Raw genomic sequence first — 24,671 nt, 5'->3', positions numbered from 1 at the left:
AAATGAGGCGTCCATATCTGACCTGTCCAGGTACAGCCGTTCTGACCTCCTCTGGGTGCTGCAGTGGGGGCAGGGGCCAGGGGCAAGTCCAAGCACGAAGCTCGCAGTCCTCGGTCACCAGTCCCTGCCGCCTTCCCACCTGCGCCCTCCCTGGAGCTACCCACAGCCTCCTGCCATCTCCAGAACCAACACCCCGTGCCGGTGCCCCACACCAACTACTGCCCGGAGGACTAGCCCCTTCTCCTGCCCTCACTTGGCCTTGTCCCCTCCTTGGGCAACTGCCGTGGATGCTCTCACAGGACACATCTTGTGAGCAGAGAAGTGACGATGAGACTGAAGACATGGCCCTGCCCCAGTGACACAGCCCCCTCTGACCCCCAGCTGCCCAGGCCTGGCCTGCATGCTGCAGTGGTGCACAGTGCCCCGTAAGCTGGGGCCTAGCTGCCATCCATGGGTCACCTTTTGCTCCACAGAGAGCCCCAGGAGAGTCTCTCTGCCCTCCTCCACGGGCCTCCTCTCGCTCTGCCCCACCATCGCAGAGAGAGATTACTTGAATCCAAGCAGGAATGACTGAAAGTGAAACTAGAGAGCTCTGAGGGATCAAAATACATCTTCAACGAGCCCCGGCACAGAAAACTTGGCCATGGAAACATAGGGCTTCACTGGGGCAGGGATACGCAGATTTGCACATTGGGGTTCAGAGTCCTCCATTTACTGAACATAAACTGGAATTTCTGGAATTCAATTTTATTTCTCTGTTGGTAATTAAGTGAAATGTTAGGGAACCTGAAAAGTCAGTGAGATAATGCATGTGAACACGCTTTGCCAACCACAACGTGGAGCAGAAAAGGGATTCGTCAACATGTGGGATTTTGTGTCTCAAACTCCGCTAAAATGAAAGAATATATTTAATCGCTGGGGCCACCTCTTCCTTTAAACACAAAAGTCTGATTGATCGCTTTGTTTTAAGGAACTCTTGGAGTGGCCGCTGTCAGAGGAATCATGAACCACGGAAGATAAGTCGTTCTGTTTTCCCCTCCTGCAGCCACTGTTTTGGAAAGAACTGTCATCGCCACTGCGAGACTCCCGGGCAGGAGGACGGTGAAGCCCGCAGCCCAGGGGAACGGGGCCATGATTCCCGGCCGCCTCTTGTGTCTTGGATTACACGGTAAGGACCTATAAGTTCCCTGAATCCTCTTTCAGGATGTCCGAGTTTTTAAAGTGTAACAGAGAATAAAGGGAAGCGCACCATCCTGCTCGGCGCTCTGGAGACGCGCTGTCTCCTGTCCATCACGTGGTGGGGTGGGGGTGCCAAGGTCAGGTGTGGCTAGCACTGAGCAGCGAGGTGCTGGAGGAGGTGTTCTTTAAATTACTTTAGGGTCTTCTTTAAACAACCCTCAAAGTGGACAAGAGAGCAAAGGGCGGCAGTTACTCTGCAGCAAATCAACAGAAGCAAAGGCGCTGGCTGGGAAGTCCAGGGCAAGCGCTGGAGGGACGGACTCTTGACAGGGTCCACTGAGGTGTGGGGAGCTAGGGATCATGGCTAGAGGTGTCTCCGTTTGTCTGGAAAGGAAGGTAACTGAATCTAAGAAGGCGTTACTGAGCATTTACTCTAAGCTACTGTTAGTGCTCAGCTACTGACCCCAGCGCCCACATTAACATGGGATTGACTTGTAGACGAAGCCCCCTGACTAGGATGGCCACCATGACCGCTCCAGAAGGACCAACTAGGGTCAAAATCTCCACACCCGACGTGACGGAGGAGCTGAACACCTGACTTGCAAAGAGCGCAGGGGCCAGTGCCCGGTCCTCCCGGGAAGCGTCAAGCAGTCGTCAATTCGCAGACAGCGCTGCTTCCTGTGCGGCCCTGTGGAGACGGCCACTGTCTCCCTTGAGAGTGCTCTCTGCTGAGCCTCGCTTTACTTTAACCTCCCTGGTGCTCCTAATAAAGTTCTCTGCATGACTTTGGGGGTCTGACTTTTAATGAACACAAGAACCGAGGTTTGGAGTTTCAGCTCCCGGCGTTCCGGGTCACAGCACTGGGTGGGGGAGGGCTGAGCGGTTTGATCCTCCATGAAACAGGAGTCTGACCAAGGAGAGCTCCAGTGCCACCAGGAAGATATAAAGTCGGTACTGAAACCAGGCCAAAGGGTGCACACTGCCCCGGGCCACTGCCACCCCTCACCCAGGCCAGCGTGGTATTTCCAAGGCCCCTCTAGAGATGGGAAGAGGAGCAAGATTAAAGAAGGGCCAAGGTGGTGTTAATGAAAGTCCTGAGTGTCCTTTGTGTTGAATGATATCAGTGTGATTTAATGCTTTCCTGACATAAAAGCCACCCTCAATTATAAAAAAAATGACAAAAATCAAATCGAATAAAATGTGTCCCCAAGCCGAATCACAGGCCTGGGGAGGTCTTTGTTATGAAACCAGGCCCCGGGCAGGTTGGCCCGTCTCTGTCCAAGACACTCTCAGAACTGCAAAAATAAGACGGAGCATGTCTGCTCCCCAGAGGGTGGGCCTCCCATTCCTGAAGCAGGCTGGACAGAGAGGGCTGCTGGCCGGGGACAATGCCTTTGTCCTCCACAGAGGACGGAGCCGCCACCTCGAGGAGCGGGCCTGCCTTCCAGGTGCCTCTGGACCCTTCAAAGTGTTGATTTTTGGATCCCTCCATCCTCCTGTTACTGACTGCTAGTTGTACTGCTCTCTGGCCCGCGAATGGGGTCCACATGGCACTGATTTTTTAAAAATTCTGGTCTGTACTTTTCTGTTAGCACCATCCATGGCCAATCTTGGTATATATGTCTCTTGACATTTAAAATCCATTTCTCTAATTATTAGGTGTAGAGTTCTATAAATAACCATCGTATCAGAAGTGGTCATGCATACAGACATATATTTATACACATATGATCAATTTTAATGTCACTGATCCTGCCTTTGGTCTGCAGAGCTTTTACACAGCACTGTCTTTGGGGTTCCGCCGTCTCTCCCGGATACAGTCCTCGTGGGCAGATTTGCATTGTCCTGATTGACTTGGGGTCACTGTATTTGCAGGTTGGCCTTATCCACCATTCGTCAATGTCTTAGCTTTCATCTGTTCCAATGTTTGATCTCTTCCGTTCTCTTGGTTTTCTCCTTTCCGGGACTTCCTGACTTCCAAGTCGGCAGCACAGATGGAAATTTCCACATTGTTCCATATTCTGCATCTCCGTGTCACTGTTTTGTGCCCCGAGTAACGTCCTTGTGTCTACTTTCTCTAATTCACTCCTCAGCTGTTTCAAGTCCCGGTTCCACCCGCCTCCTGAGTGCACATCATGCACCTACTTTCACATCTATCCATTTCTGTTTCCAGGAGTTTACTGCTGTGTCTTCCCCATGCCTTATTCTCCTCTTCAATTCCTCCCTTTGGACACTGGTACCCACCTCCATCCATGCCACCCAAGACAACCAGGGCCAACACAAGGTGCTGCTCTCCTCAGTCCCCTCCTTGTTTAGTCCTAAGGAATTCTTTATTCCCCATCCACCTGTCACTTAAAAAGACGTTGAACTTCATGTTGCATTTCTAGGTGTTATTCTCAGGTCCTTCTAAGCTGTCGGTTTTACTGGAATCTAGATCATTCTCTGCTTACTTGTTACAGAATCAAACATTCCCCATTTTCAGTGCAGCCATCAACCCAGTTCATGCTATTGGTATGCTTCCCTCCAGGCATTACTAATCAACTGTCCAAAGCTCAATTGTCCACATAAATTGTGCAGCTTCCTATGAAAGGGTCTAAGTCTGTAAGAAATGGTTTTAGTTGTTAAAGACATATAACTAAATTATTTTTGTTGGGCTCTAAACACATCTTTGACACGTCACCCAAATTTCTCTCTCTGGATGGAGCCATGCTCTACTCTTCTTGAGCTAATGATCAATGCTGACCTTTGTTTTTCCTTCCTGTTGCTTCCCATTTGTGATTGGCAACAGGACAACGTTCTCGAGCTCATAATGTTGAAGCAAAAGAATGGCTTCCACCTGAAAATTTCTCCCTGTTTGGGTTGTCTTTCTTTGTTCCTTCTTTAAATGTCAATGCCCCAGAGTTTTGTCCTTGGTCTACTCATGTCCTTGTGGCATAGATATCTTCGAGCTTTCTTATCCACTCTGTGTTTTAACTACAACATGCAAGCTGTATCAGTTTCCTATGGCTGCTGTAACAAAGTGCCATAAACTCTGTGCCTTAAATTAATAAAAATGTATCCTCCCTTTGTTCTGGAGGCTACAAGTCGAAGTCAAGATATCAGCAGGGCCACTGCTCCTCTGAGACTATGGGTAGAACCCTCCCTTGCCTTGTGCTGGCTTCACGCTGACCCCTTCCCTCTTCACATGATGTCTCCTCTGTGCGCTATCACAACAACTCCCTTCTGTGTGTGTCTGTCTGAATTCCCACTTTTGTGATTTTATTAAGCCCACACTAGTAAATATGCCTTAACTGGACTGAATCTGCAAACACTCTTTCTAAATAAAGTCACATTCTGAGGTATTAGGGGCTATTTAAGCCCTTTCTACATATTGTCAAAGTCAATCCATATGGCACCATGTGAAATGGGCATTACAGGTTAAACATCCCTCTAATCTGAAAACCTAAAATCTGAAAGGCACCAAAATACAAAGCTTTTTGAGCTCCAAGATGGCAGCACACGTGGAAATTTCCTCACCTGACCTCATGTGAGTTGCCGTCAAAACACACGTGCACAGGAATAGCTAAACGGCCTTCAGTCTGTGAGCATGAGGTGTGTGTGAAACAGCGACTTCTGTTTTAGACTGGGTCCCAACCCTGAGCAATTCATCATGTGTGCAAACGTTCTAAAAAAGAAAAAATCCAAGATCTGAGACACTTGCTGGTGCCCACATCTCAGGTAAGGGACACTTGTCCTGTACAGTCGTGTTCTGTGCATTCATCAGCATCTACTCCGCTGCTCAAGGTAAAAATCTAAGCTCCTTTCAAAGTGGAGACTGTGGGTTTCAAGAAAAGCAGACAAGGTCCTTCCACTGTGGACGTGTCCAGGTCAGCTGGGCACCATGGCAGACCATGTGGGCACCTCTGTACCCCTTCCTTCCTTCCTAAGCCTTCTTGGGAAGGGACCCTGCAGGTCCTTCACAATAACTGAACCCCTTCTCCTGTGCCCTTCCTGGGTGTCTGCGTGGTGCAGGAACAAGGGCTCAGACGAGTCCACAGAACTGGCCTGGGTCCTGGCTCTCCTCACTACTGGCCAGGACATCTTGCACGGTCCTTCCAGCACCCCTACTTTTGGTTTCTTTGTCTGTAGGGGGATGATAATAAATAGAACCCACACCAGTGGGTGATTTGGAGATAACACCTCAAAGTAAAAGTTCAAGCGCCCGACAATTGTGCGTGCTCCAGAGACTGCAGCTGCCATATTAATATATATATATATCTCACTCTCTCCTGGGACCAACCACTATTCAGCTGATAACTTTACAGTTGGCTCTGACTGAGGATGTCCACTTTAGTTGGCTTCGTTGTCTGACCTGCCACAGCAGGAACTTAAACAGAAGCTCACAGAAACACCGTCCACGATGTCGGGTGGTGGGACGGAGTCTTGGGAGTGCTCTGTGTGTGGTGAAGAAGATGCAGACGTGTCGGCTCACCAGCTGTGCCTGCAACCCTGGGAAAGCCATGTCACCTCTAGGCCTCGGAGGTCTCATGTTTAAAAGAAGACACTGAATTAAGATCACCGAGGACCCTGTGACTCCTGGGAGTCTGTGGTTCTCATCGACTGGGTCACAGTTAACCCAAGAGGTCACCTTCACTACCACCCACCCACCCACCCACACACACACAAGTAGACCATGTGCTCCCTGCTTTCTCTGGTGATCAAGAACACAGACACCCTGCGTTGCCACCTCAGGAAGCTTCCTCTCCAAAAGAATAGACAGGCTTGTAAATAAAGAATGCCCGTAAGACGGACCCACAGTAGACTGGCCACCAGTGTGGGCAGTTCTACTACTTATCATGCATCTGCTTTCAAAGGTCAGTTCAGGGATGTCATATTGAGGGAGGATTATGCAAGAGTTCTGTGGTCCTCTTTCATGTTCAGAACTCAAAATCCTGTCTCAACACGCAAACACCCCACCAAAGACTCACTCCAGGTGTCCGTCTCCTGTCTGCTCTGAGTTGTTCACTAATATAACTCAGCATTTGCCACCCTGTCACAAGCAACGGGCTGATGAAATACAGTGCTGCAACTGTGCGGGAAAGAGCTCAGGTGTAGAGCCTCAGTGGAGCCCGCTCAGAAAGTCAAGGGAACCTGCCTTTAGGATTCCATGCGAGATAAACATTACCTTCCCTATGAAACTTCTTCTTGAATAATTTCCCCCCAATTTCTCTTTTTATCTTGGCTTCCAGGAAGCTCAAAGCTTGCACTAGAAGAATAACTACAGTATCTTATCCAAAGCCTGTGGTCAGAATGACTTTATCCTTCCTTCGCTTGCTCCTAGTTTCCATTTGTGTTTTTAATGGCCTTAATTAATTTCCAATTTTCACTGGATCTGTTGTTTGGGTCATATGTCTGCCAGTAGTTTAGTCGATAAGGCCTCTGAAATCCGTGTGGAATTAAATGGCATTTTCTTACCTAAGTAAGTATCTATATTCATTAGAGAATGCAACATGAACAAAATAAAGTGTGTTAATTAAAGAACTTAGTGACATTTCACTAAGAGAAACAGTTAATTTTCTAGAGGTAATTGAGCACAACTTTGTAGACAGGGTGAATTTCAAAGATGCCTTGAAGAATGTGTCAGTCCAGAGGGTGGAAGGGCATTGCGGCAGCAGGAACAGCAGAGACCAAGACTCCGGGCTGTGAGAAGGCAGAGGTGAGCCCAGCAGCAGCAGAGTGGCCAGGGTCAGGACGGGGGGCAGAGAACCCCGGGCTCGGTGTGGGACCTAGAGTGTGGGGTGTCACGGAAGCTTCTTGAGCCCTCTGGTTGTATCGATCCGCAGTCCTCAGATGGTCTGGAGCGTCTTGGCCACACACCCTGCGTCCTCTCTGCCTACGCCACGTGGGTGGCCTCCTCTGCTACCACGGGCTTTGGCCAGCTCAGGAAGTTCCAGTATTTGGAGAGGGGGTCTGGGTCTCCCAGGAGACACTCTCAGGTGCAAGTCCTCGGGAGCGAGAGGATGAAGAAGTAGGGAAGAGGGGAGCGTGGCCGCTCTGTCCCTGAGCTGCTGGACGCCACAGGGGCCTGTGCCTAAAGTGAGTGAATTAAAAATGAAAGTACACATGGGAGAGAAAAAAGGTGGAGATCTGGAGAAGTTGGCTGCTCCGCACTTTGGAGAATAACACAGGGAAAAAGAAAAGTATTTCAAAATGCTCTTAGCTGCTACAGCCAGAGGTCCGATTGCATTTGGTCAGCATTTTGCAACATTTAAGAAAAGTGGTGAAGATGGAGCCTTCCTCTTCGTCTCCCGCTTGGTTGGCACATCCTCGTCAATATCTAAATCAGCAGTGACCGCCACGAGTGGCCAGAGGCACACGGGGGACAGGACCCATCGTCAGGTCAGGCGTTGATGAGACTCCCTGACACGTCTGCGGCTCTCGGTTCTCTAATCCATGCTCACAGCCGGGGAGGCCCAGCTGGAAGCACCTGGAAGTGGGGTGCCTGAGTGGCACCAGGTCACCTTTGGCTGTGGGTAGGTACAGAGAGCACGGGACCCAGGCCTCATGAGGGGCCTGATCTGCTTGTCAGCTTGGGGCTCGGGGTGACACCAGGTGAGGCCAGGGGGCTGCTCTCTGCTCCCCGTGTTTGTGCACTATTTAAGTCATTGCAGGAAACGTTCAAAGCTTCATTATCAAATAGGCTTTGTGCCAGAGGGTTTTGCCCAGCTGTAGCTAAGGCCAGAGTTCTGGGCAGGTTCAGGGAAGGCCAGGCTGAGCGAGAGCATGCAGCAGGTCAGGCGTGTTCAGATCACCGTCCACTTCCAGTTCACAAGGGGCCTGCTGGGGATGTGCCCGCAGCAGGGCAGGGAGCGTGGATACAGCTCGATGCCCCCATGTGCGCACGTGATTCAACGTGCAGGGCGCCTCACTCCTGGCTTCCCTCTGTTAAATGCTGATCTTAGTCCATACTCCTTATTTATTTATTTATTTATTTTTTAATTTTTTTGTATGGTGCTGAGGATTGAACCCAGTGCCTCATGCATGGTAGGCGAGCACTTTACCTCTGAGCCACAACCCCAGCTCCTTATTTATTTTAAAGTTGATTCTACAGTGCTCTTCCGTGTATATTTACGTAAATGTTCTTAAATTCATTCTGAAGTAGGAGGCCGTGTAAATATATCAAATGACAGTCGGTTTTTATTCATTAGGGATACTTTGTAGGATTCTTTACAGCTCTTGAGTATTAAAGTCAATCTCAAATCCTCAGTTGAGTTTTTAAAACTGAGTTCCACATATAAGCGCCCCATCCCGACCCCAACAGGGCCCCAAGCCCTCTGTTCTGTCACCTCTCAGTCCACACGCCCATTTTCCTGACTCTATCTGGGCCACTCTGATGTCTAGGACGTGAAGGACAGAACGTCTCTGCAGTTGACGGAGAGTACAAATGCCTAGGAATAGTAAGTGCTTTTTCCCATTTGGCTATCTTTGTGATTTGCACTTTTGGGTGCCAAGCAACATGCCTAACTAGTAAGAGCTGTGTGGACGCTGCAGAACTGGATCTGGATAATTCTGTGAACCGGAACCCTCCAAGCCCAAGCTGTGCCTGTGAGGTGCCTGTGCTGGAGCCAGAGGACAGGGATGCAGCTCATAGGACTGCAACCCTGTGGCCACACTGGAGGACTGGCCAGATTGTGCAAGGAAGCCCATGTGTGTGTGTGTGTGTGTGTGCATGTGTGAACACACACACCTGAAACTTGGTCAATAACTGAAAGACTCACAACTTGCAAAATCAGCCACAACTAGCTCTCTTACAAACACGGTTAACTGAATAACTGCCTGTGCTGGCGTGAAGCAACCGGGGGAGGGAGGGCAGGAGAGCCCCTTCCCTGGGGGAAAAGCAGCCTTGTACCAAACCCAGCTCATCTGCAGAGCCACCGTCCCCTCCCACCAGCACCTTCAGTGAGCACCCACCACGCACAGGAATGCTCACGCTCCAACAGGACAACCCTGGCTCTTGGCTGCTTCCTCACAGAAACACCTCCTCTTCCCTAAACAGAAATCGTTTACAAAGAAATAAGGTAGAAAGGCTCAAAGTCTGATGCCCCCCAAGGAGACAGCTGCATCGCAGAAATCGACCTCGCCAGTGAAAGGAGCACCAGGATCCCCTCCACCTTCTATAAGGGACAGAAGCACGTGGGCCGCTCAGAAATTCTCTCATCCTACACACCTCAAAGTGGACCTGCCTCAGCGGCAGCCCGATGTCCCCCCAGAGCCGGGCGCAGGGGAGCGGGCGGGTGGGCTTCCTCTGGTTCTACTGCCCCCTGTCCCCCCCTGTCCGTGCCCAGCCAGTCTGGCCCCACTGGCCTCCCAGCCCCGTCCAGGCTCACGGTTCTCTCAACGCTTTTCAGGCACCACATCGAGGACAGGCACCTGGGCCTGGGACACCATGTGGCCAGTCTTTCCCATCCCCTGGGAACTGACCCGGTGCTGAGACACGTGGCGAGCCAGGTGGTCTCGGGCAGTAGCTCGGCTGGCATGGGTGGCCCTGGATATCTGCTGGCCCCCTTCCAATGGCCAGCACCACGGTTCTGTCCTTCTCCTAAAGCACACAGCGGGCAGCACCACCCCTGTCTCCCATAAATTCCACCATGTGCTTCAAAGTCAGGCGTAACCCAGGGGACGGTCCCTTCACACCAAACCTCCTCACATCAGCTTCAGGCAGTTCACGGAAAGCCACACAGTGACAAACCGGGGGAGGAACCCAGAGCACAGGACCTCTGCATGTCAATGCTCCTGTGTGGAAAGGGACAGGAGCCACTGGTGAGGTCTGATGCAGGGCACGGGGAAGTAGGCCGTGGTGGCCTTGATCCTGTCTGTACTGTGCTCACAGAGATGGATTCAGGGGAACCTGGGGCACGGGGAAACGGAGTGCGGGCATGTGTCACCATGCACGTCTTCTGCCACGGTGACAACCAGGAATGAGTAGTGCAGAGCCACTCAGCAGCCACCCGTGCCCCATGTCAGTTAATATCCACTGAGCACCTACTGCATGCAGGTACTGCACTCAGCTCTGCAGAGCAAATACTGCACCCAGGCACTGTGCTCGGCCCTGTCTAAAGACAGGGCCTTTGCCAGGGTAACTTCTGGGGAGAGAGGAAGGTAGCAAGAGAACTTTCACACTGAGGTATGACATAATGAAAGATGAGAATGAGGGAAAGAGAGGAGCAGACAGACAGGGGACTGAGCACCATGGGGTGCAGTGGGGAGCACTCCAGACAGGAGCAGTGGGGACAGGCTCAGAAGGCTATATATTCTCAGAGCTTTGATGAGGAAAGAGGTATAGCAAGACCTAGAATCCAGGGTTCCAGGGTGAGGTGACAGCAAGTCCGAGCCTGTGGCAGATCTGAAGGTGGTCAGATGGCTAGAATGAGTGACAGGAGGGGATTCTGACTCAGCCTCTTATCGGCTGTTTGTCCTTGGAAAAGTTAGTTAGAGTCTCTGTGCATCATATTTCTTAGCAGGGAAGTTATGAAGCAGGGAATCCTCATTCCCAAGACTGCACATCTCAGCCCCAGACACTTTCCCACAACACAGAGACAGAGAAGGCACTCACTGAGCACTGGATGCATTGCTGAGTGCCGGTTTTCTGCAGCCTGGATCTCCCAGGAGCTTTAAGCCGTTCTTTCTCCCGTGGTTTTGCTAAATGACTAAGTTCTGGGCATTTCCCTCAAAGTCAAGAAAGCTCTTCCTTGGGTTGAGTTTGGATTAGGTCTGGGGTAAAGAATCACTCTGATTATTACAGTCTGTATCTCAGGCCAGTGAGAACTGGAATTTCAGACGTCCAAGAGCTTGTCGGAGTGCAGGACACAGCTGCCCACTCTCCATTGTACTGGACGAGAACGAGTTTTAAACGAGCCTGTCATCTATTAAACCCACACCTCGTGACAGACGGGATTGACAGAGACACCTCGGGGAAGGGCAGCTCCCCTGAGGGAAGGTCACCTTCCGTGGACTCATGCACATCTGCACATGTGTGTGCGTGTGAGTGTGCGTGAGCCTGAGGGTTGTGCCTGCCTGGACACCCTCCTTCCACATGGGTGTGCACACTTACTTTTAAGACAGAGTCGGAAGCCAGCGGCTCTCCCACGTGTCGTAAACTCCAACACGCATGTGCCGGGGTGTGCACGTGGGCTTGCCCGTTTCCTGGCTCTGGGGGAAATCATGAGCCCTTGGCCTGCGTGGGTGGATGAACTCTGCAGCCCCCCTTCTCCATGGCCACCCCGGACCAGGGAGGGCGACGGCCGCAGTAGGGGTCCCACACAGCAGTGCCCGCCCACCCTTCCAGGAGGGCGTGGGTGCCGGCCACAGCGCGGCCGTGAGCAGCTCACCTGCTGGGACGATCACTCTGCGCTCGTTCGTGGTCATGTTGGGGGGTGGCATGTGCTTCTCCTCCATGTAGCTGCCATAGTTCATCCCCACGGTGTCCGGGCTGCCCACCATCTTCCCGCCTTTGGCCACGCTGCACTCATCGGGGGAGTTCCTGGGGAGAAGACAAATTCTTCCATGATTATGGCAACTGAAGGGCTGGCTCCGTGGTCTTGGGGTCACAGGGAACCAGGCAAGGGCACGGGGAGGAGTCTGAGGCCGAAGGAGCAGAGAAAGCCGGGGGGGGGGGGGGGGGGGCAGGTGCAGCGCCCAGGAGATCTGGAGGCTGTGCCCCTCCCCCAGACTCACGATGGCACTGAGGTGGGGCTGTGGGAGGGTCGGGGTTAGATGGGGCCGTGAGGGTGGAGCCCCGTGATGGCGTTAGTGCCCTTCCTTTCCCCTCTCTGCCTCTTTCTCCACCAGGTCATCTCAACCCAAGGACTCTAAGGCACCTTGACCTGAGAGCCCAGAACTGGAGAACTAAAGTCCTGTATCTGCCCCAGTCTAGGGGGCCTGGCGATGGCAGCCTGTGCCACACGATGCTGCCCCACCAGAAGCAGCACGGAGCACACTCGCGGGAGACGAGCTGCCACCGGCGCCGGCTTCTCCAGCAGCTTCTTCTGAAACCATGGGTCAGCTCTACGTGTGGGAGCCAACCGGGAGCACGTGCAGGACAGTGAGCGGCTGTCCTCACCACGACGGCCAGCGCTTACACCAGCAAGGGTTTTCTAGATGTTTCCCTCGACACCTCAGAATGAAGCCCCTGTGTTGGACTCCCTGTCTCCACGGCCAGTCCCAGAATCTGGACTCGGGAGACCCACCCTGCGGCAGGAAGGGCAGGGTGGGGAGCTGAGGCCGGGGAGGCAGCTGGAGAGTGGACCCCAGCAGCCCACGAGGACCTGGGGAAGGGGTGTGAGTAGCTGCGGGGACAGAGAGGAGTCGGCAGTCAGCCTCAGGTCTGCCATTACTCAGGTGGCCACTGTCACTCAGAAAAACACAACACGCCTTTGAAGGAAGAGGAAACTTGTTTGTTTTAAATGAAATTTGAAAGCAGCAGAACATGGTAGAGTTGGATCTAATAGGGGAACGCCAACTGGGAAAGCCAGATTAACCAGAAAACCAAGAGACATGTCGGTGCCTTCCAGGTGACTGACCCACAGCGGCAGGGAGACCCTGAATTAGGGTTTTCAGCTCCAAGCTAGACTTTCAGAAATGCCTCCCCATCTCAACACGATGCTTCCCCGCCATGTTCTTGGGGAATCGGAACCTTCACTGTCTGGATTTTACATCCCTGCCCCAGTGTTTAAGGCCGGGGTTCCTCTCCATACCTTCTTGGCCGAGCTCTGCAGTGAACTTGTAGAATCCTAGAACCACAGGCTTGGCATGGACCTGACCTTCACGTCTGAAAGGTCAAACCCATCTCGGGCTGAAGGGCACTCTGTGGGTGGGGCAGGGCTGGAGCGGGGTGAGGTCTTTGCACACCCATAGGCCTTGGCAGGGTGTGAACAGGAAGGGCCAATCAAGAACCCAGAACCCTGGGAAGCATGTTGTGGTGTCCGGAAACTGTGAACATGAGCTCATCCTCAGCGTCTCTTGCAAATGTGTCGGGAGCCTATGGAGGGAGCTCAGTGTGGACCAGGAGGAGAAAGCAGCAGCCATCGAACAAGGGCTGCCCAGGGCTGCGGCCCTCCAGAGGGACTGGGAAGGCTCCGCCCTGCGGCTGCCAGCTCACAGCTGTGCTAACACAGAGGAAATTCAAAAATATCAACCGTCGGGTTCCCATGGATCCTGTATGTTTCCGATGCGGCGGCACATGCATTATTTCCTCTTGATGCTGTTTTTCCTGGCTTCAGACACTTATCTCTGAAAGACCCATCCTAATATCAAAACACAGAATATCTTCACTTGAGACTTTCCCTATTCCTTTGGAAAATTCCACCCGCTGGGTGGAGTGTGCATGTTTTGGTGTATTTGTCTCAAGGAGAGAAGTTACTAAGAAGGAGAAGTTAGAGGGATTTTGTTGCTTAGGAAAGGGATTTTAGATGGTAGATGGTACCTGGGTCTTGGGAGTAATCAGAGCAACAGCCACAAAGTCCTGATTCACTTGTCACCTCCATTCAGGAGCCCTGAGTCTGTGCAGATCTGAAGCTCAGCAAATGCAGGTCAGCGAGGCCTGAGCTACTCTCATTGCCATGTCCTCTTGCAGGCACCCTTGGAAATCTTCACAGCCACAGAGTAGCATTAACAGCTGTGGCCCTGCTAACCAGCTATGGTCCTCACCACAGCCCCGGGTGGCAGGTGCTGGCCTGTCTGTCTCACATAGGAGGGGACAGTGTACACAAAGGTAAGAGTCAGGAGGAGGCACATGGAGACCTCACTGGGTGACCTCACCTCGGTGCCCATGGCCCTCCCTGTGCGGAGAACACCTCCACAAATAAAGCTCAGCCACTCCGCTTTGAAAAGCAAGATGGGCATCAAGATCCTCGGGCCACCTTGCTCTGGTTTAAAGTGAGTACCACGGTCCTCATCCTGATCCACCACGTTGACCCTGGAGAGTGGTCACTCTCCAGCAAACCAGGATGGGTACATGGGAAGTGCCCGGTAACAACTCAGGGCACTTCCTGCAGAAGCAAAGAATCGACCCGATGAGGCTTCCCGAGTTGCAATGCATCCATCTAGAAGTCGTGTTCTGAGTGCATCTGCACACCTGCACTCTGGAAGCCTGCCCTTGCTCACTGCCCAGCAGCCACACCTCACCGTGTCTTCTAGCAGCACCTATCACCAGGAGGAACTCCCGCACCCCCAGGGCTCATATCCACCTGCACCATGACGGCCCACCCAGAGGCCCCACCACGAGAGGATCGGGGTGCTCGATACCCCACTTTCAACACGCGCTAGCAAAGAGCACCCCTTCAAACGCTGTGTTCTTGGCATCTGCGTGTGTGTCGCAGCAGTCCCCGTGCCAATTCTAAGGTTGTGCATTACACGACTGTCCAGTGGATGATCATTCGGTGATATGAAACGTATCTTATCATTTGGGGGATACACCTCCTTATTGCAGATAAGCACAGTTCAAGGTACTGCTCTCAAAGACTCTTTCCTTTAAGGATGTCCCAAAAAACATTGCACCTTACCATACGCTCAAATTCACATTTGTAGGTCTGGGTCCTGTTTCCAAACCCTGGTCTGGACAAGCCCACTTAACACATGGGGTCAACAAGAGGGAAGAGGCACACGAGGAGAAGCTCCACATATGGTGGGGTCAGCCCAAGAGGGGACGACCGTCTCAGAACGAAGGATTCTGAGGTGGAATTAGACATGGCCAAGAAGTCGCCTGCCTCACCGCCCAAATACCTGGCCATCCTCCAGAGATGCACTTGGAGGAGGCCAGATCCTGCAGCAATCCCACACTGTCCCATGGCATTTGACACAACTGTCATCTCCCCAGGAAATAGAGAAACAGTGTAGGGAGACGCGGGACCTTCAGGAGGAAGCCGGTGGAGAGCGGGTGCCCCTCTTCTGGTAACGGCAGACATTGCCAATTAAACGGGCCTGCTGAGCCTCAAGCACATAATTGCTCCTGTGTGGCGGCTGGAGTGCTGATGATTTGAGACCATGAGCACTGGACTCTTGAAACACACTAGTACTCCAAATCCATGGTGAAAGAACATGGCAAAGCACGTCAGGGAAACTGTAAATTAGCTGAATTTCCATTGAGAAGGCAGACAAGGCCAAGCCCAATAGGTCCAAACAGTGTCACCGAATCTGAGGCCTTTTTAATTGGGGAGGTCTCCTGGGTTCAATCCCTGGTACCAAAACAAACAAACAAACAACAGCTGTTTGTCAGAATCCAAAGCCTGGGAGAAACAAGCCCCAGAGAGCTCCGTGGACAGACCGGGGTTTGGCGTCTGAATTGCTCTCTGGGGCGGGGACTCGGGATTTCCTCGGCAACTCTGAAGTGATGCTGTGTGCGTGGGGTGTTCTGAATACATGTCACTCTCCTGCTCATCCTCAAACTCTCTGAAGTTTAAAGTGGGTCACAGAAATGCATATGAGACAGAATGGTGACCAAGGAGAGAACCCAGATCATGAAACACAAGAAAAGTCATCAGGAGACAGAAGCCGCCCGTGGCCACTGGCTGCTCTGGAGGCCGGACTCCTGCTGATCCCTGAGCTTTCTACCCGCCAAAGCAACGGGCAAGAGATCTGACCTCAAGGTTCAAGGGGTCCACAGGACACACCAACGAGATGTTCAGCAGAAGCCAGGCGTTCCCTGGGCTGAGACTTGGGAGCAGTTTCTCATTGGAGAACTGGGTAACGCCGTGTGCTACAGCCTTTGCAGCATCTCCTCACAGACCCAAGAACCGTCCCCCAGTGCCAGCAGAGGCTGGTGACAGGGGTGCTCTGAGCACAGCTCTGCTGCTTCCGCTGCAGGAATCCAGACGGTGTGCGGCTCGCCTTCCAGGCTCCCTGTGCTCAGCACTGCTTCTGGAGATGACGGGCAGCCAGAGACCAGAAAGGTGTCAAGTAAGTGAGCAATTTAAAAACTATTGAAAACACCTCGAGAGGTAGAATTTTATACATTCCTCGAGTTTCTATAGTCCCCCAATTTGTAGATTCAAAATAGAAATCTGTTAACATTAAATAGGTCAAAACTTATGTTCCTGAGCCTCTGGCACATTGTTAGCAAACAAATCTTTACAGAACTTATTTGGTGCATTGAGCATGAGTTTACTGGAGCTAGGGATGGCTCCAAACTGTCTCCATAGGTTTACATTAAATACACGGACAGAGCAACAGGGCCCGGCACATGACAGGTGCTGTGTGCCAGCTGTCATTATTAATTCATCTTACAACTCCTTGAAGTCATGTCTGCACAAACACAGACCACACGCAAGGTGGTCCTCTTGGATTATACTGCCCAGTGACAGGATGGTTAACTTACTCTATATAAATACATTTACGATGAAATCACCCAAGCCCACATTTCTCAGAATGCACCCTGTCGTTAACCAACACAAAACTGGATAAATGCAGCAGGAATTTTACAGATGAAGCACAGAGAGGTGGATAATTTGTCCAAGTCTGCAGAGCCAGTAGCAGAACTGGGATTTGAACCTGGACAGTTGAGGTCCTGGGTTCAAGTTCTTGCCTCCCACATAATATGAGCTCACTTAGCCAATCCCCTGAGGAATCCCTTTCACACACGCGAGACAACTGACGGACCCTCAGAAGACTCAGTTCAGCATGTGAAAAGGATATCCTCAGAGCGGCCCTGAGGACAGTCATGGAGGAGTGTTACCAAAGGGAACTGGGTGTGGGCAGCCGCAGGGGCAAGGCAGGTTCCTAGCTGGCGCTGAAGATGGCTGTGTTTATTCAAACATACATACGAGTTTCAATGTTTGGCCACAAAAAAAGTCATTCATCTCAATCTGCAGTGAAATGTCATGTGTTCCTCCCCAGAACTTTACGGAGGAGCTCAGCATGGTTCATGTTCTAGGCAGATGATGGATGAGCTCTCCTAGTGTGGAAGGAAGTCAGACTAGAAGGCCCACTGCCAGGACAGCAGAGCTGGCATGAATCTGACTCAGACGGTGGGCCCAAGGAGGAGGGCCGAGGACCAGGGGAGCCAGCGGGCCGGCAGAGCCGAGCCTCCGCTGCTCAAGATGGGGTGGGCACAGGCCAAGATGGAGCCTCACGTGGCCCTCGCCGTGCAGAATCCCTCCGAGAGAGCTCATGTGCCCACAAAACACATGAAATATAACGCGAGGGCTTTGGCCTTTGAAGCCAACGAAACTTGGCATCTGACATTAGTCTTCTCACACCAGAGTCTCCCCAGGGTGGGGCAGATTCTCTCATGGAAAAGCCATGGAAATGGCCCACAGGGAGCCTCGGGCCCATGCTGCGTCCCCACGGCCCTGGGACGGTGAGTGGACCTCGCTGTCAGCGGGTGACCCAGCGTCCAGCCCGGAGCTATCCAGCAGCCACACGGAATCTGTGGTTCGCCCTCCCTCAGGACAGTCAGCGGAGGCACTGGCCGTGGGTCAGAATGGACTCTGGGAACCAACACCTCCTCTTCTTCCAGGGGGCAGAGGCCGGACTGCCCACTCTGTCCAAACTTGCCTGTTCTTCCAGGTCTGTCCTCTCTGCCCTCAATGCCCTCTGCACCCACAGTCTCTCTGTGGCCCTCTTCTCCATCAGGGGCTGCTGGAGCCCCGAGCTCCACTTGTGGGGTGTCCTCTTCCCTGCCCCAGGTCTCTCCTCCCCAGGGACGACCCCAAGCTGGCCAGGTCCCAGCTAAGCCCTTCCTTGGCCCATGGCACCCCAGGATAAGTCAACATCTCCAGCTATCCCGGGTGACCGGCCCTGGCTCCCCAGCTCATCTGGCATTCAACAGGGTGCCTGGAGCCCTCTACACCAGCTGCCCGGCTGCTGGAGGAGCACCAGGGTCCCTGTTCTCATGGTCCATGTCCAGGTGTCACTTTGAAGCCACACACCGAGCTCTGGGAGACCACGCTGCACATCACCCCTGCCACTCTTCCCATCTGGACCCTGACTTTCGCTCATCTCCAGGGCCCCTGTCCCTGAGGGCACTAGCCCAGTTGACGTCTTTGAGAGGGACAGTGAACTTGCGACTGAATCTCCGCAGCCAGCCCCGAGCTCCACTGTGTGACCCTCACCTTGGATTCAGGAAGTCATGGTTGGATGAGTCCCCTCTGAGGCCACCTTCTTCATTCACGGGGAAGACTGAGTGACTCTGGGAGTCTGTGTGAGGACATCCCTGGGGGTGACCGGGCCTCACACACTGAAGCTCTGTGCCAGCCAGCTCGGCAGCACACCGCACGTGTGTGTATGTGGGGGGCGGTACACACGTATGTGCGCACACGTGTGTGTATGTGCATATGTGTATGTGATGTGTGCATGTGTGTGCACATGTGTGAGTGTGTGTGCATGTATGTACACGTGTGTGCATGTGCGGGTCTCCCTGGCACCTGGCTCCTACTGCACCTCAGAGCACGCTCATGTAGGGAAGCCAGCTGACGCTCACCATCATCCGTCCCAGCCTGTGACTGTTCGGTAGAATGCCACATGCTCTCCATGGTGTCTGGGGTTATTTCATGATGAGAAGGGGTCTCTGTGGAGCTGCGTGGGGAACAGGTAGAGGCGTCTTTGGCAGCTTCACCCAAAGAGGCCAGGGTCACTTGCTGGAGAGCACGGCAGGAGGCTGGCGGAGACGGACACCCAGGCCTGGCGCAGACCAGATCCAAAGCCTCCCTCTGCAGGTGGCCTTCTTCACCAGGACCCTGAGGCCGGGGCTTGGTCCTCATCAGCCCAGCAGAGTGTGGATGAGAGTCCGTCACCACAAAAGGTCTGGAAGCCAGACAAGGAGGGGACTGTCTGCACGCTCCGGGGGTAATTTGTGGGCCTGTTTTATTTCTGAATCTGAGGCAGTGGAAAAGCTGCTTCAGACCCCAAGCCCCGAGCGGCGGGTGGGGCCGGGCAGTGATTCATGCACAACTCGGCACCAGTGGAACCCTAGATGCTCGTCTTCACCGCTGCGTGTTATTTTTGCCTTTTCTGGACATTCTCCACACCTGGAATCCCTGCCGCTCCCCAACAGTCCTGCTCCTTCCCCCTTCTCCAAAGCAGTTGAAGACAAAATTAATCAAACACTCCCCCTCTCCTGCTCACCAACAGTCGGTCCTTTGTCTCTGAAAGGGGCTTGAGGTCTCCCTGAGAGAGTTTCATTATTTGAGTGTTTATTTCTCTTAACAGCTAGAAATGGAAATGGGCGACCATGCCACATTGAGATGGTGAAAACTGGGGGGAAGCACACCATTTGGGGGCTCAGTGTTTGGAAACAGAATGTTCTGTAATCAGGTCTCTAGAAGCCACATCTTTTCATTTTGCAGAGAAGAAAGCACCAAGAAGCCACGAGGGAGCTTCGGGTTTTTGTTTTAGGAACAGGCTGTGCAAATTGTGGCTACAGAAAATGCCAAAGCAGTCCCCCTGTGCCACTGACAGCACCCACCATAATCCGGGGTTTCCTTCCATCTACCCTGTGTGTTCCCCTTGTCCACCAGACAGTGCCCGTGCCCTTAACCTCCTGGAGATCAGAGAGGGTAATACTGAGGAAGGCACTGGACATGTCTCCCCCAGACACAAACCTCCCTTCTCTCACGCCATGTCCTGTTCTGCAGGGGATGGACCACTGCATGGACTTGAGGCCCCTTAGGAGGAGGCCAAGCTGCTACTAACTGACTAAAATGTGTGTCCACACTGAAGGCACCAGGAGGCGCCCTCGGGTGGCTGGGTCACAAAGTGGAGCGCTCCTGAATGGACCAGTGCCTTGGCAAAGGAAGATTCCACTGTCCTTCCCGTCATGTGAGGAGAAGCCAGCCTCCAGGAGGCAGGGGGCAGGTCCTCACCAGACACCAATTTGTCTGTGCCCTGGGGGTGGGCTTCCCAGCCCCCGGAACCAGGGGAGATACGTTTCTGTTTCTTCTGAGCCACCCAGTGTGGGGTGTTTTCGTCACAGCAGTCTGTGTCCTCCAAGGCACTTGCTGTGACAGTAGCTGATTTGAAAGTCTCCAAGGCTGCTGCGCTGCCCACAGCTCGGAGGGTGGCCCAGCCTAATTAGGAGGCATCTTTTATGGCAATCCAAGCCAGAGCCCTGAGGCAGAAAGGAGCAAAAGCAATTAGAGCTGTGAGTTCCACCGGCTTAAAATAACGCACAAAGCTCCATAGAGAAGCCAGGAAGCAGCCTCCCTGCCCAGCCCAGTGGGCCAAAGCAAGCAGGCCGCAGACCAGGCCCCAGCCGCTCTCGATACCAAACGCCCAGGTGCCCGTCAATGGGAGTGTGATGAGAGGCAGAGCCCGGCAGCGGCTGCATTCTGGGTGCGGCAGGCGAGTGGAGCGCCATTTCCAACACCAACACAGGTGGCGTGTCAAGGGTCACCACCCGAAACAGGATCTTACCTTAGTTTTAATTCCAGCCCAAGGCGCATTCCTGAAGGCCACTAAAGTGTCAAGGCTGCAGGTCCCTTGCCACACTTAGTATTTTAAACATAGGGCTCCGTCTGGAGAACCCGGTGAAGTGGGCATAAAGGTGGGCACGGGTGGGCTGATGTGCCGCATCCAAGTACAGCAAGCCGAAAGTCAACGCTTTCAAAATCCGCGACGTGAATTTTAACATTAGTAAATAAATCAGAAATCAGAAAATCCACAGTCAGAGTGCAGTGCTCACTGCTTGTCCACCACCTGGAGGACATCCTGCCGTCCCTGACAGCACAGAAGATGCCCCACTGAACGAGGACGCTCGGGGCAGCCAGGAGCACAGGCCTGTGGTCGTCGGCCCGCGGCAGGGGGACCTGAGCAAGGTACAACAGCCCCTGGAAGCCCCGCGGTCTTTGACTGGAAAACAGGCCTCATCCCAACTCCGCCATTCCCAGATGGGATGAGGTGGTGGGATGACGTCACAGCACGCGGTAGAAGTGCTGACCTGCAGTGTCCCTGTGAGGCTCTCTCCTGCCTGTGGAGCCCACCACCCCCCGGCCCTGCTGTGGCCGGGCCCTGAGCATCTCTTCTTGGGCCCATCTCAGGACCTCAGGGGACCTGTTTGCCTGGGATGGACCACGGGCTTCTCCTGGCCTCTCACCACAGCAGCGACGCCAGGCTTGTGCAGAGTCAGCACCACCCACAGGAGGTCAGTGTGCGCAGGTGTCCAGGCTCCCAGGCCACTGGCCTGGGGGACGGGTGATTGTCTCGGAAGGGGAAGGCTACCTGGTGCGCTGCAGGATATCAACGGTCTCCTGACCTCCGTCCCCTGGGTGTCCCCATGGTACTCAAAAATGTCTGTGGACATCACCAAGTGCCACCTGGGGCAAAATGCCCCTGCTGAGATGCACGGTTTCCCTTGTTGAGACCCACCCAGCTCAAGCACGGAGGCAGGAGCACCCCCTCTCTACCTGGTGTTCACGAGAGCCAACGGAGCCCCCCGTTTCTGGGCTGCTGCTGAAGGGGGGTCTGGTCCTTCCACAGCTTGTCTGGGGCACACCTCTCAAGCCTCCAGCCCACCCTAACCTCCTGTCTTCCCCGGGCCCTGTGTCCAGCTCAGCAGCAGAGCACCGGGCTCTCTACTGGTTCAAATCACACGCAGATACGTCACCTCCCCCAGCCTCCCCCACTGCCACTCTGTGGAGACCCCACACTCCCCACCTCGGCATCAACATAGAGCCAGGACACCCCAATGAGTCTGAGTGACATCACATCCCTCCTTTGCTTGAAGCCCCCCAAGCCCCTGGGCTCCCCCTGCACAATAGTTTCCAGGCTTGCTCAGTGGGAGAGGCAAAGCCCCTCAGGGCCCTATGGTCTCTAAAAATTCATGTCCTATGACTCTGGCCCTTGGTCACTAAATGCCACCATCTACACCTGCATCTACAACTTCTTGCCTCACACATTTCAGGGTGGCCACAGGGCCTTTGTGCTGAGCATTCTCTTAGCCTGGAATATTCTTCTGTTGCTCAATCATGAGGCTTCTCCCTCAGCCTTTAGGACTAACAGATTGTCACCTTATCAGGGTGAACCCCTGGAGTGGCCTGCCTCACTTTTCTCCTAACCTGCTGTATATTTTAATAAGTTTTGAAAGGCATTCTTCCCCACAGAACTTAGCAAGTCAGGATTTTTTGAGCATTTTATGGCTATATCCCTAGAATAGTGGCTGTACAGAGTAGGTGCTCAATAAACGTTGGATGAATGAATGACTCTGTGCAAAATCCTGTGTCTGAGGCCAAGATGGACCAATCAGGTAACCCCTTCCTGTCATCCCCATCACATTACACATTCTTTTAAAATAACACCTCCCAAGCACCTTGTTACCTGATCCTAGGCTGGAGTTCAGCAGGTCACACAGGGTTCCCTGCCCAGATGGCATGGGGAACGGTGCCCAAGTAACATCATCTCTTGCTGCTCAGGTGGCAGAGTGCCCTGTGGAGAGGGTCAGAGGTGTTCCTCATTCAGGCAGACACTGTCCAGGGAATGAACCTGCCCTGCCTGCTGCGTCCCCTGCCACTCCCTCGACGGGCAGCCAGCCCCACGCAGGGCACACTCTGGTTCCTCTTCCTGGATCCTGTAGCAGAGCAGAGCTTCCCCGACCCATGCACCTGATTCCCCTGGAGGGCTCATTGAAACACAGCCTTCTGGGCCCCACCCCAGGTCCCTTCAGATCCGGAAGGTCTGGGGTTGGGTCTGAGAGTCTGCACCAGGAACAAGCTCCCAGGTGTGGTCCTGGAACCCCACTTTGGGAATCAGCCCACCAAGCGAATCCTCACCCAGCAGAATCGAGCGCTGAATGGCTCTGGGGGTTTGGGGGACTGGACGGTGGGCAGGACATGCAGCATGGAGAACCAATTCACTAGATTCTGATTGCTGGGGGCCTCGGGGTGAGCTGCAGGGAACTGACATCATCGTGAAGACATGCAGGCAAAGATGGAGGCCGCCCGTGGTGGGCTGGCCGGGCCAGGGATGCTCAGAGGAAGGCAGCCTGGCCTGCAGTTGCGCCCACCTGTAACGGGAAGGCAGCTTTGGCGTGGACCTCGTCTGGGAGTGCACTGCCTCCTGGCCTGTCTCGCCAGCCTGCGGTGGCTTGAACCTTCGGAACCTCACAGCAAACTAAGGCAGCAGCAGGGACTTGGTGGAGGCCGAGCCTCCCGGGTTCCCTGCAGGACGCTGTGTACCGTGCCGGAAAGACAGCTGCTCTGAGTTCGGCCGCACACGCCCAGTTTCCCACTGTGTGAACACTGGGGCTTCTTTTAAATGAGACTGGAGTAAGGGAAGGGACAGACAGGGACCCCTGAAACTGCCAAACGTATCCCGTGTCTACACGACTTGCAATCAGGTCCGTGCCTGGAGGAGTCCTGCCGCGCAATCCTGTGGTGGCCAAGCCAAACCCACAGCGACTCCCCTGTTGGCTCACAAAGCACGGCTCCTTTCTCTCCAGTCTTTCTTTTATTATTTTTTACAGAAATGCCATTACAATGGCGAAAGATCTCACTCTACCATTGGTAGTTCACTCCAGGAGCTTGTAAGCACATCAGGGCTAAGGTCTGTAGCATTCTGCCTCTTGGTTACAAACTGAGTCCCTCCTTCCTCCCAAAGCACGTGGCCTTTTCCTCGGTGGGGGATGCACGGATGGGGACAGACAGAGGGCCGTGCCCTAAGACCCTAGGTAAAAGCAGGTGAGTCCTGCTCTGGCCAGACAGGAGCTCAGAGAGGGCACTTCTCCCATGGAGGGTTTCACAACAGCTGAGTGACACACACGCAGGTCGCTACACACTTATCCCAGCAGCGGCCAACTGGGACAACCCGAATCCCCCTTGCGCTTGGCTCCAAGAGGCACACTGCTACAGGAAAGCCCGTTACACAGAAATTCAGAGCCGGGGCAATTAGAAGAAGCCGCTGGAAAGACAAGGAGACAGGCCGGCCCCTGGGCACAGCTGAAGGACCCAGAAGGTGCTGTTGGTGCTGCTCATGTGGAGGGAGCCATGCTGCCCCAGGCATCCTGGCAGGAAGCCCCTCGGGGGCTGACGGACATCTCATGACCCCACCTCCAGCCCTGGCACCACAGACGAGGCTGGTACAGCCCTGATGTCCATCCAGGGTCTCCAGGAGAAAGCAGAGGGACTGATGGCCATGTTCTTTCCATGGAACTAGACCTGTCTTGCATGAAAAGAACACAGTGTCTGCACAGGCCTGGGATGTGATCCAGGTGAGTCCCCTGAGCCCTGGGTCACTTCTGACCCTGCAGGCAACGTGAGTCTGGGCTGCATTGATGAGCTGTGTGCTTTTCCTTCCTGATGCTCCCTGGGCAGCAGATTCAGAGAGACCCACTGCCCAGAGACCTCCCGATGCTCTGTGAGTCTCAGAGCCCAGAGGTCCCTGATGAGCCATCAATCTGATCCTGACCCCCCAACTACATCCTGTCCAGCCAGGTGGAGTACCTTCAATATCAGGGAACTGGCCACCTCAGGGCATGCTGTTTTGGAGATCTGAAAATAGAATGGTCCCATCACTGAGCAGCACAGAAACCT

General features: G+C 53.6%; 1 protein-coding gene across 5 annotated transcripts in view; it reads right to left on the bottom strand.

The window, feature by feature from the left end:
- Erg (ETS transcription factor ERG) overlaps positions 1 to 24,671 on the bottom strand; it is a 97,952-nt gene that overhangs the window by 23,482 nt on the left and 49,799 nt on the right. For all 5 annotated transcript variants that reach the window (XM_076869006.2, XM_076869008.2, XM_076869007.2 and 2 more), the window contains exon 3: positions 11,547 to 11,698. In XM_076869006.2, coding sequence (XP_076725121.1) covers positions 11,547 to 11,698 — 152 coding nt within the window. The remainder of the gene's footprint in view (positions 1 to 11,546; positions 11,699 to 24,671) is intronic.

Source organism: Callospermophilus lateralis, chromosome 10 (assembly GCF_048772815.1).
Source record: "Callospermophilus lateralis isolate mCalLat2 chromosome 10, mCalLat2.hap1, whole genome shotgun sequence".
Lineage (NCBI taxonomy): Eukaryota > Metazoa > Chordata > Mammalia > Rodentia > Sciuridae > Callospermophilus > Callospermophilus lateralis.
This window is presented reverse-complemented; position numbering and strand designations above follow the sequence as displayed.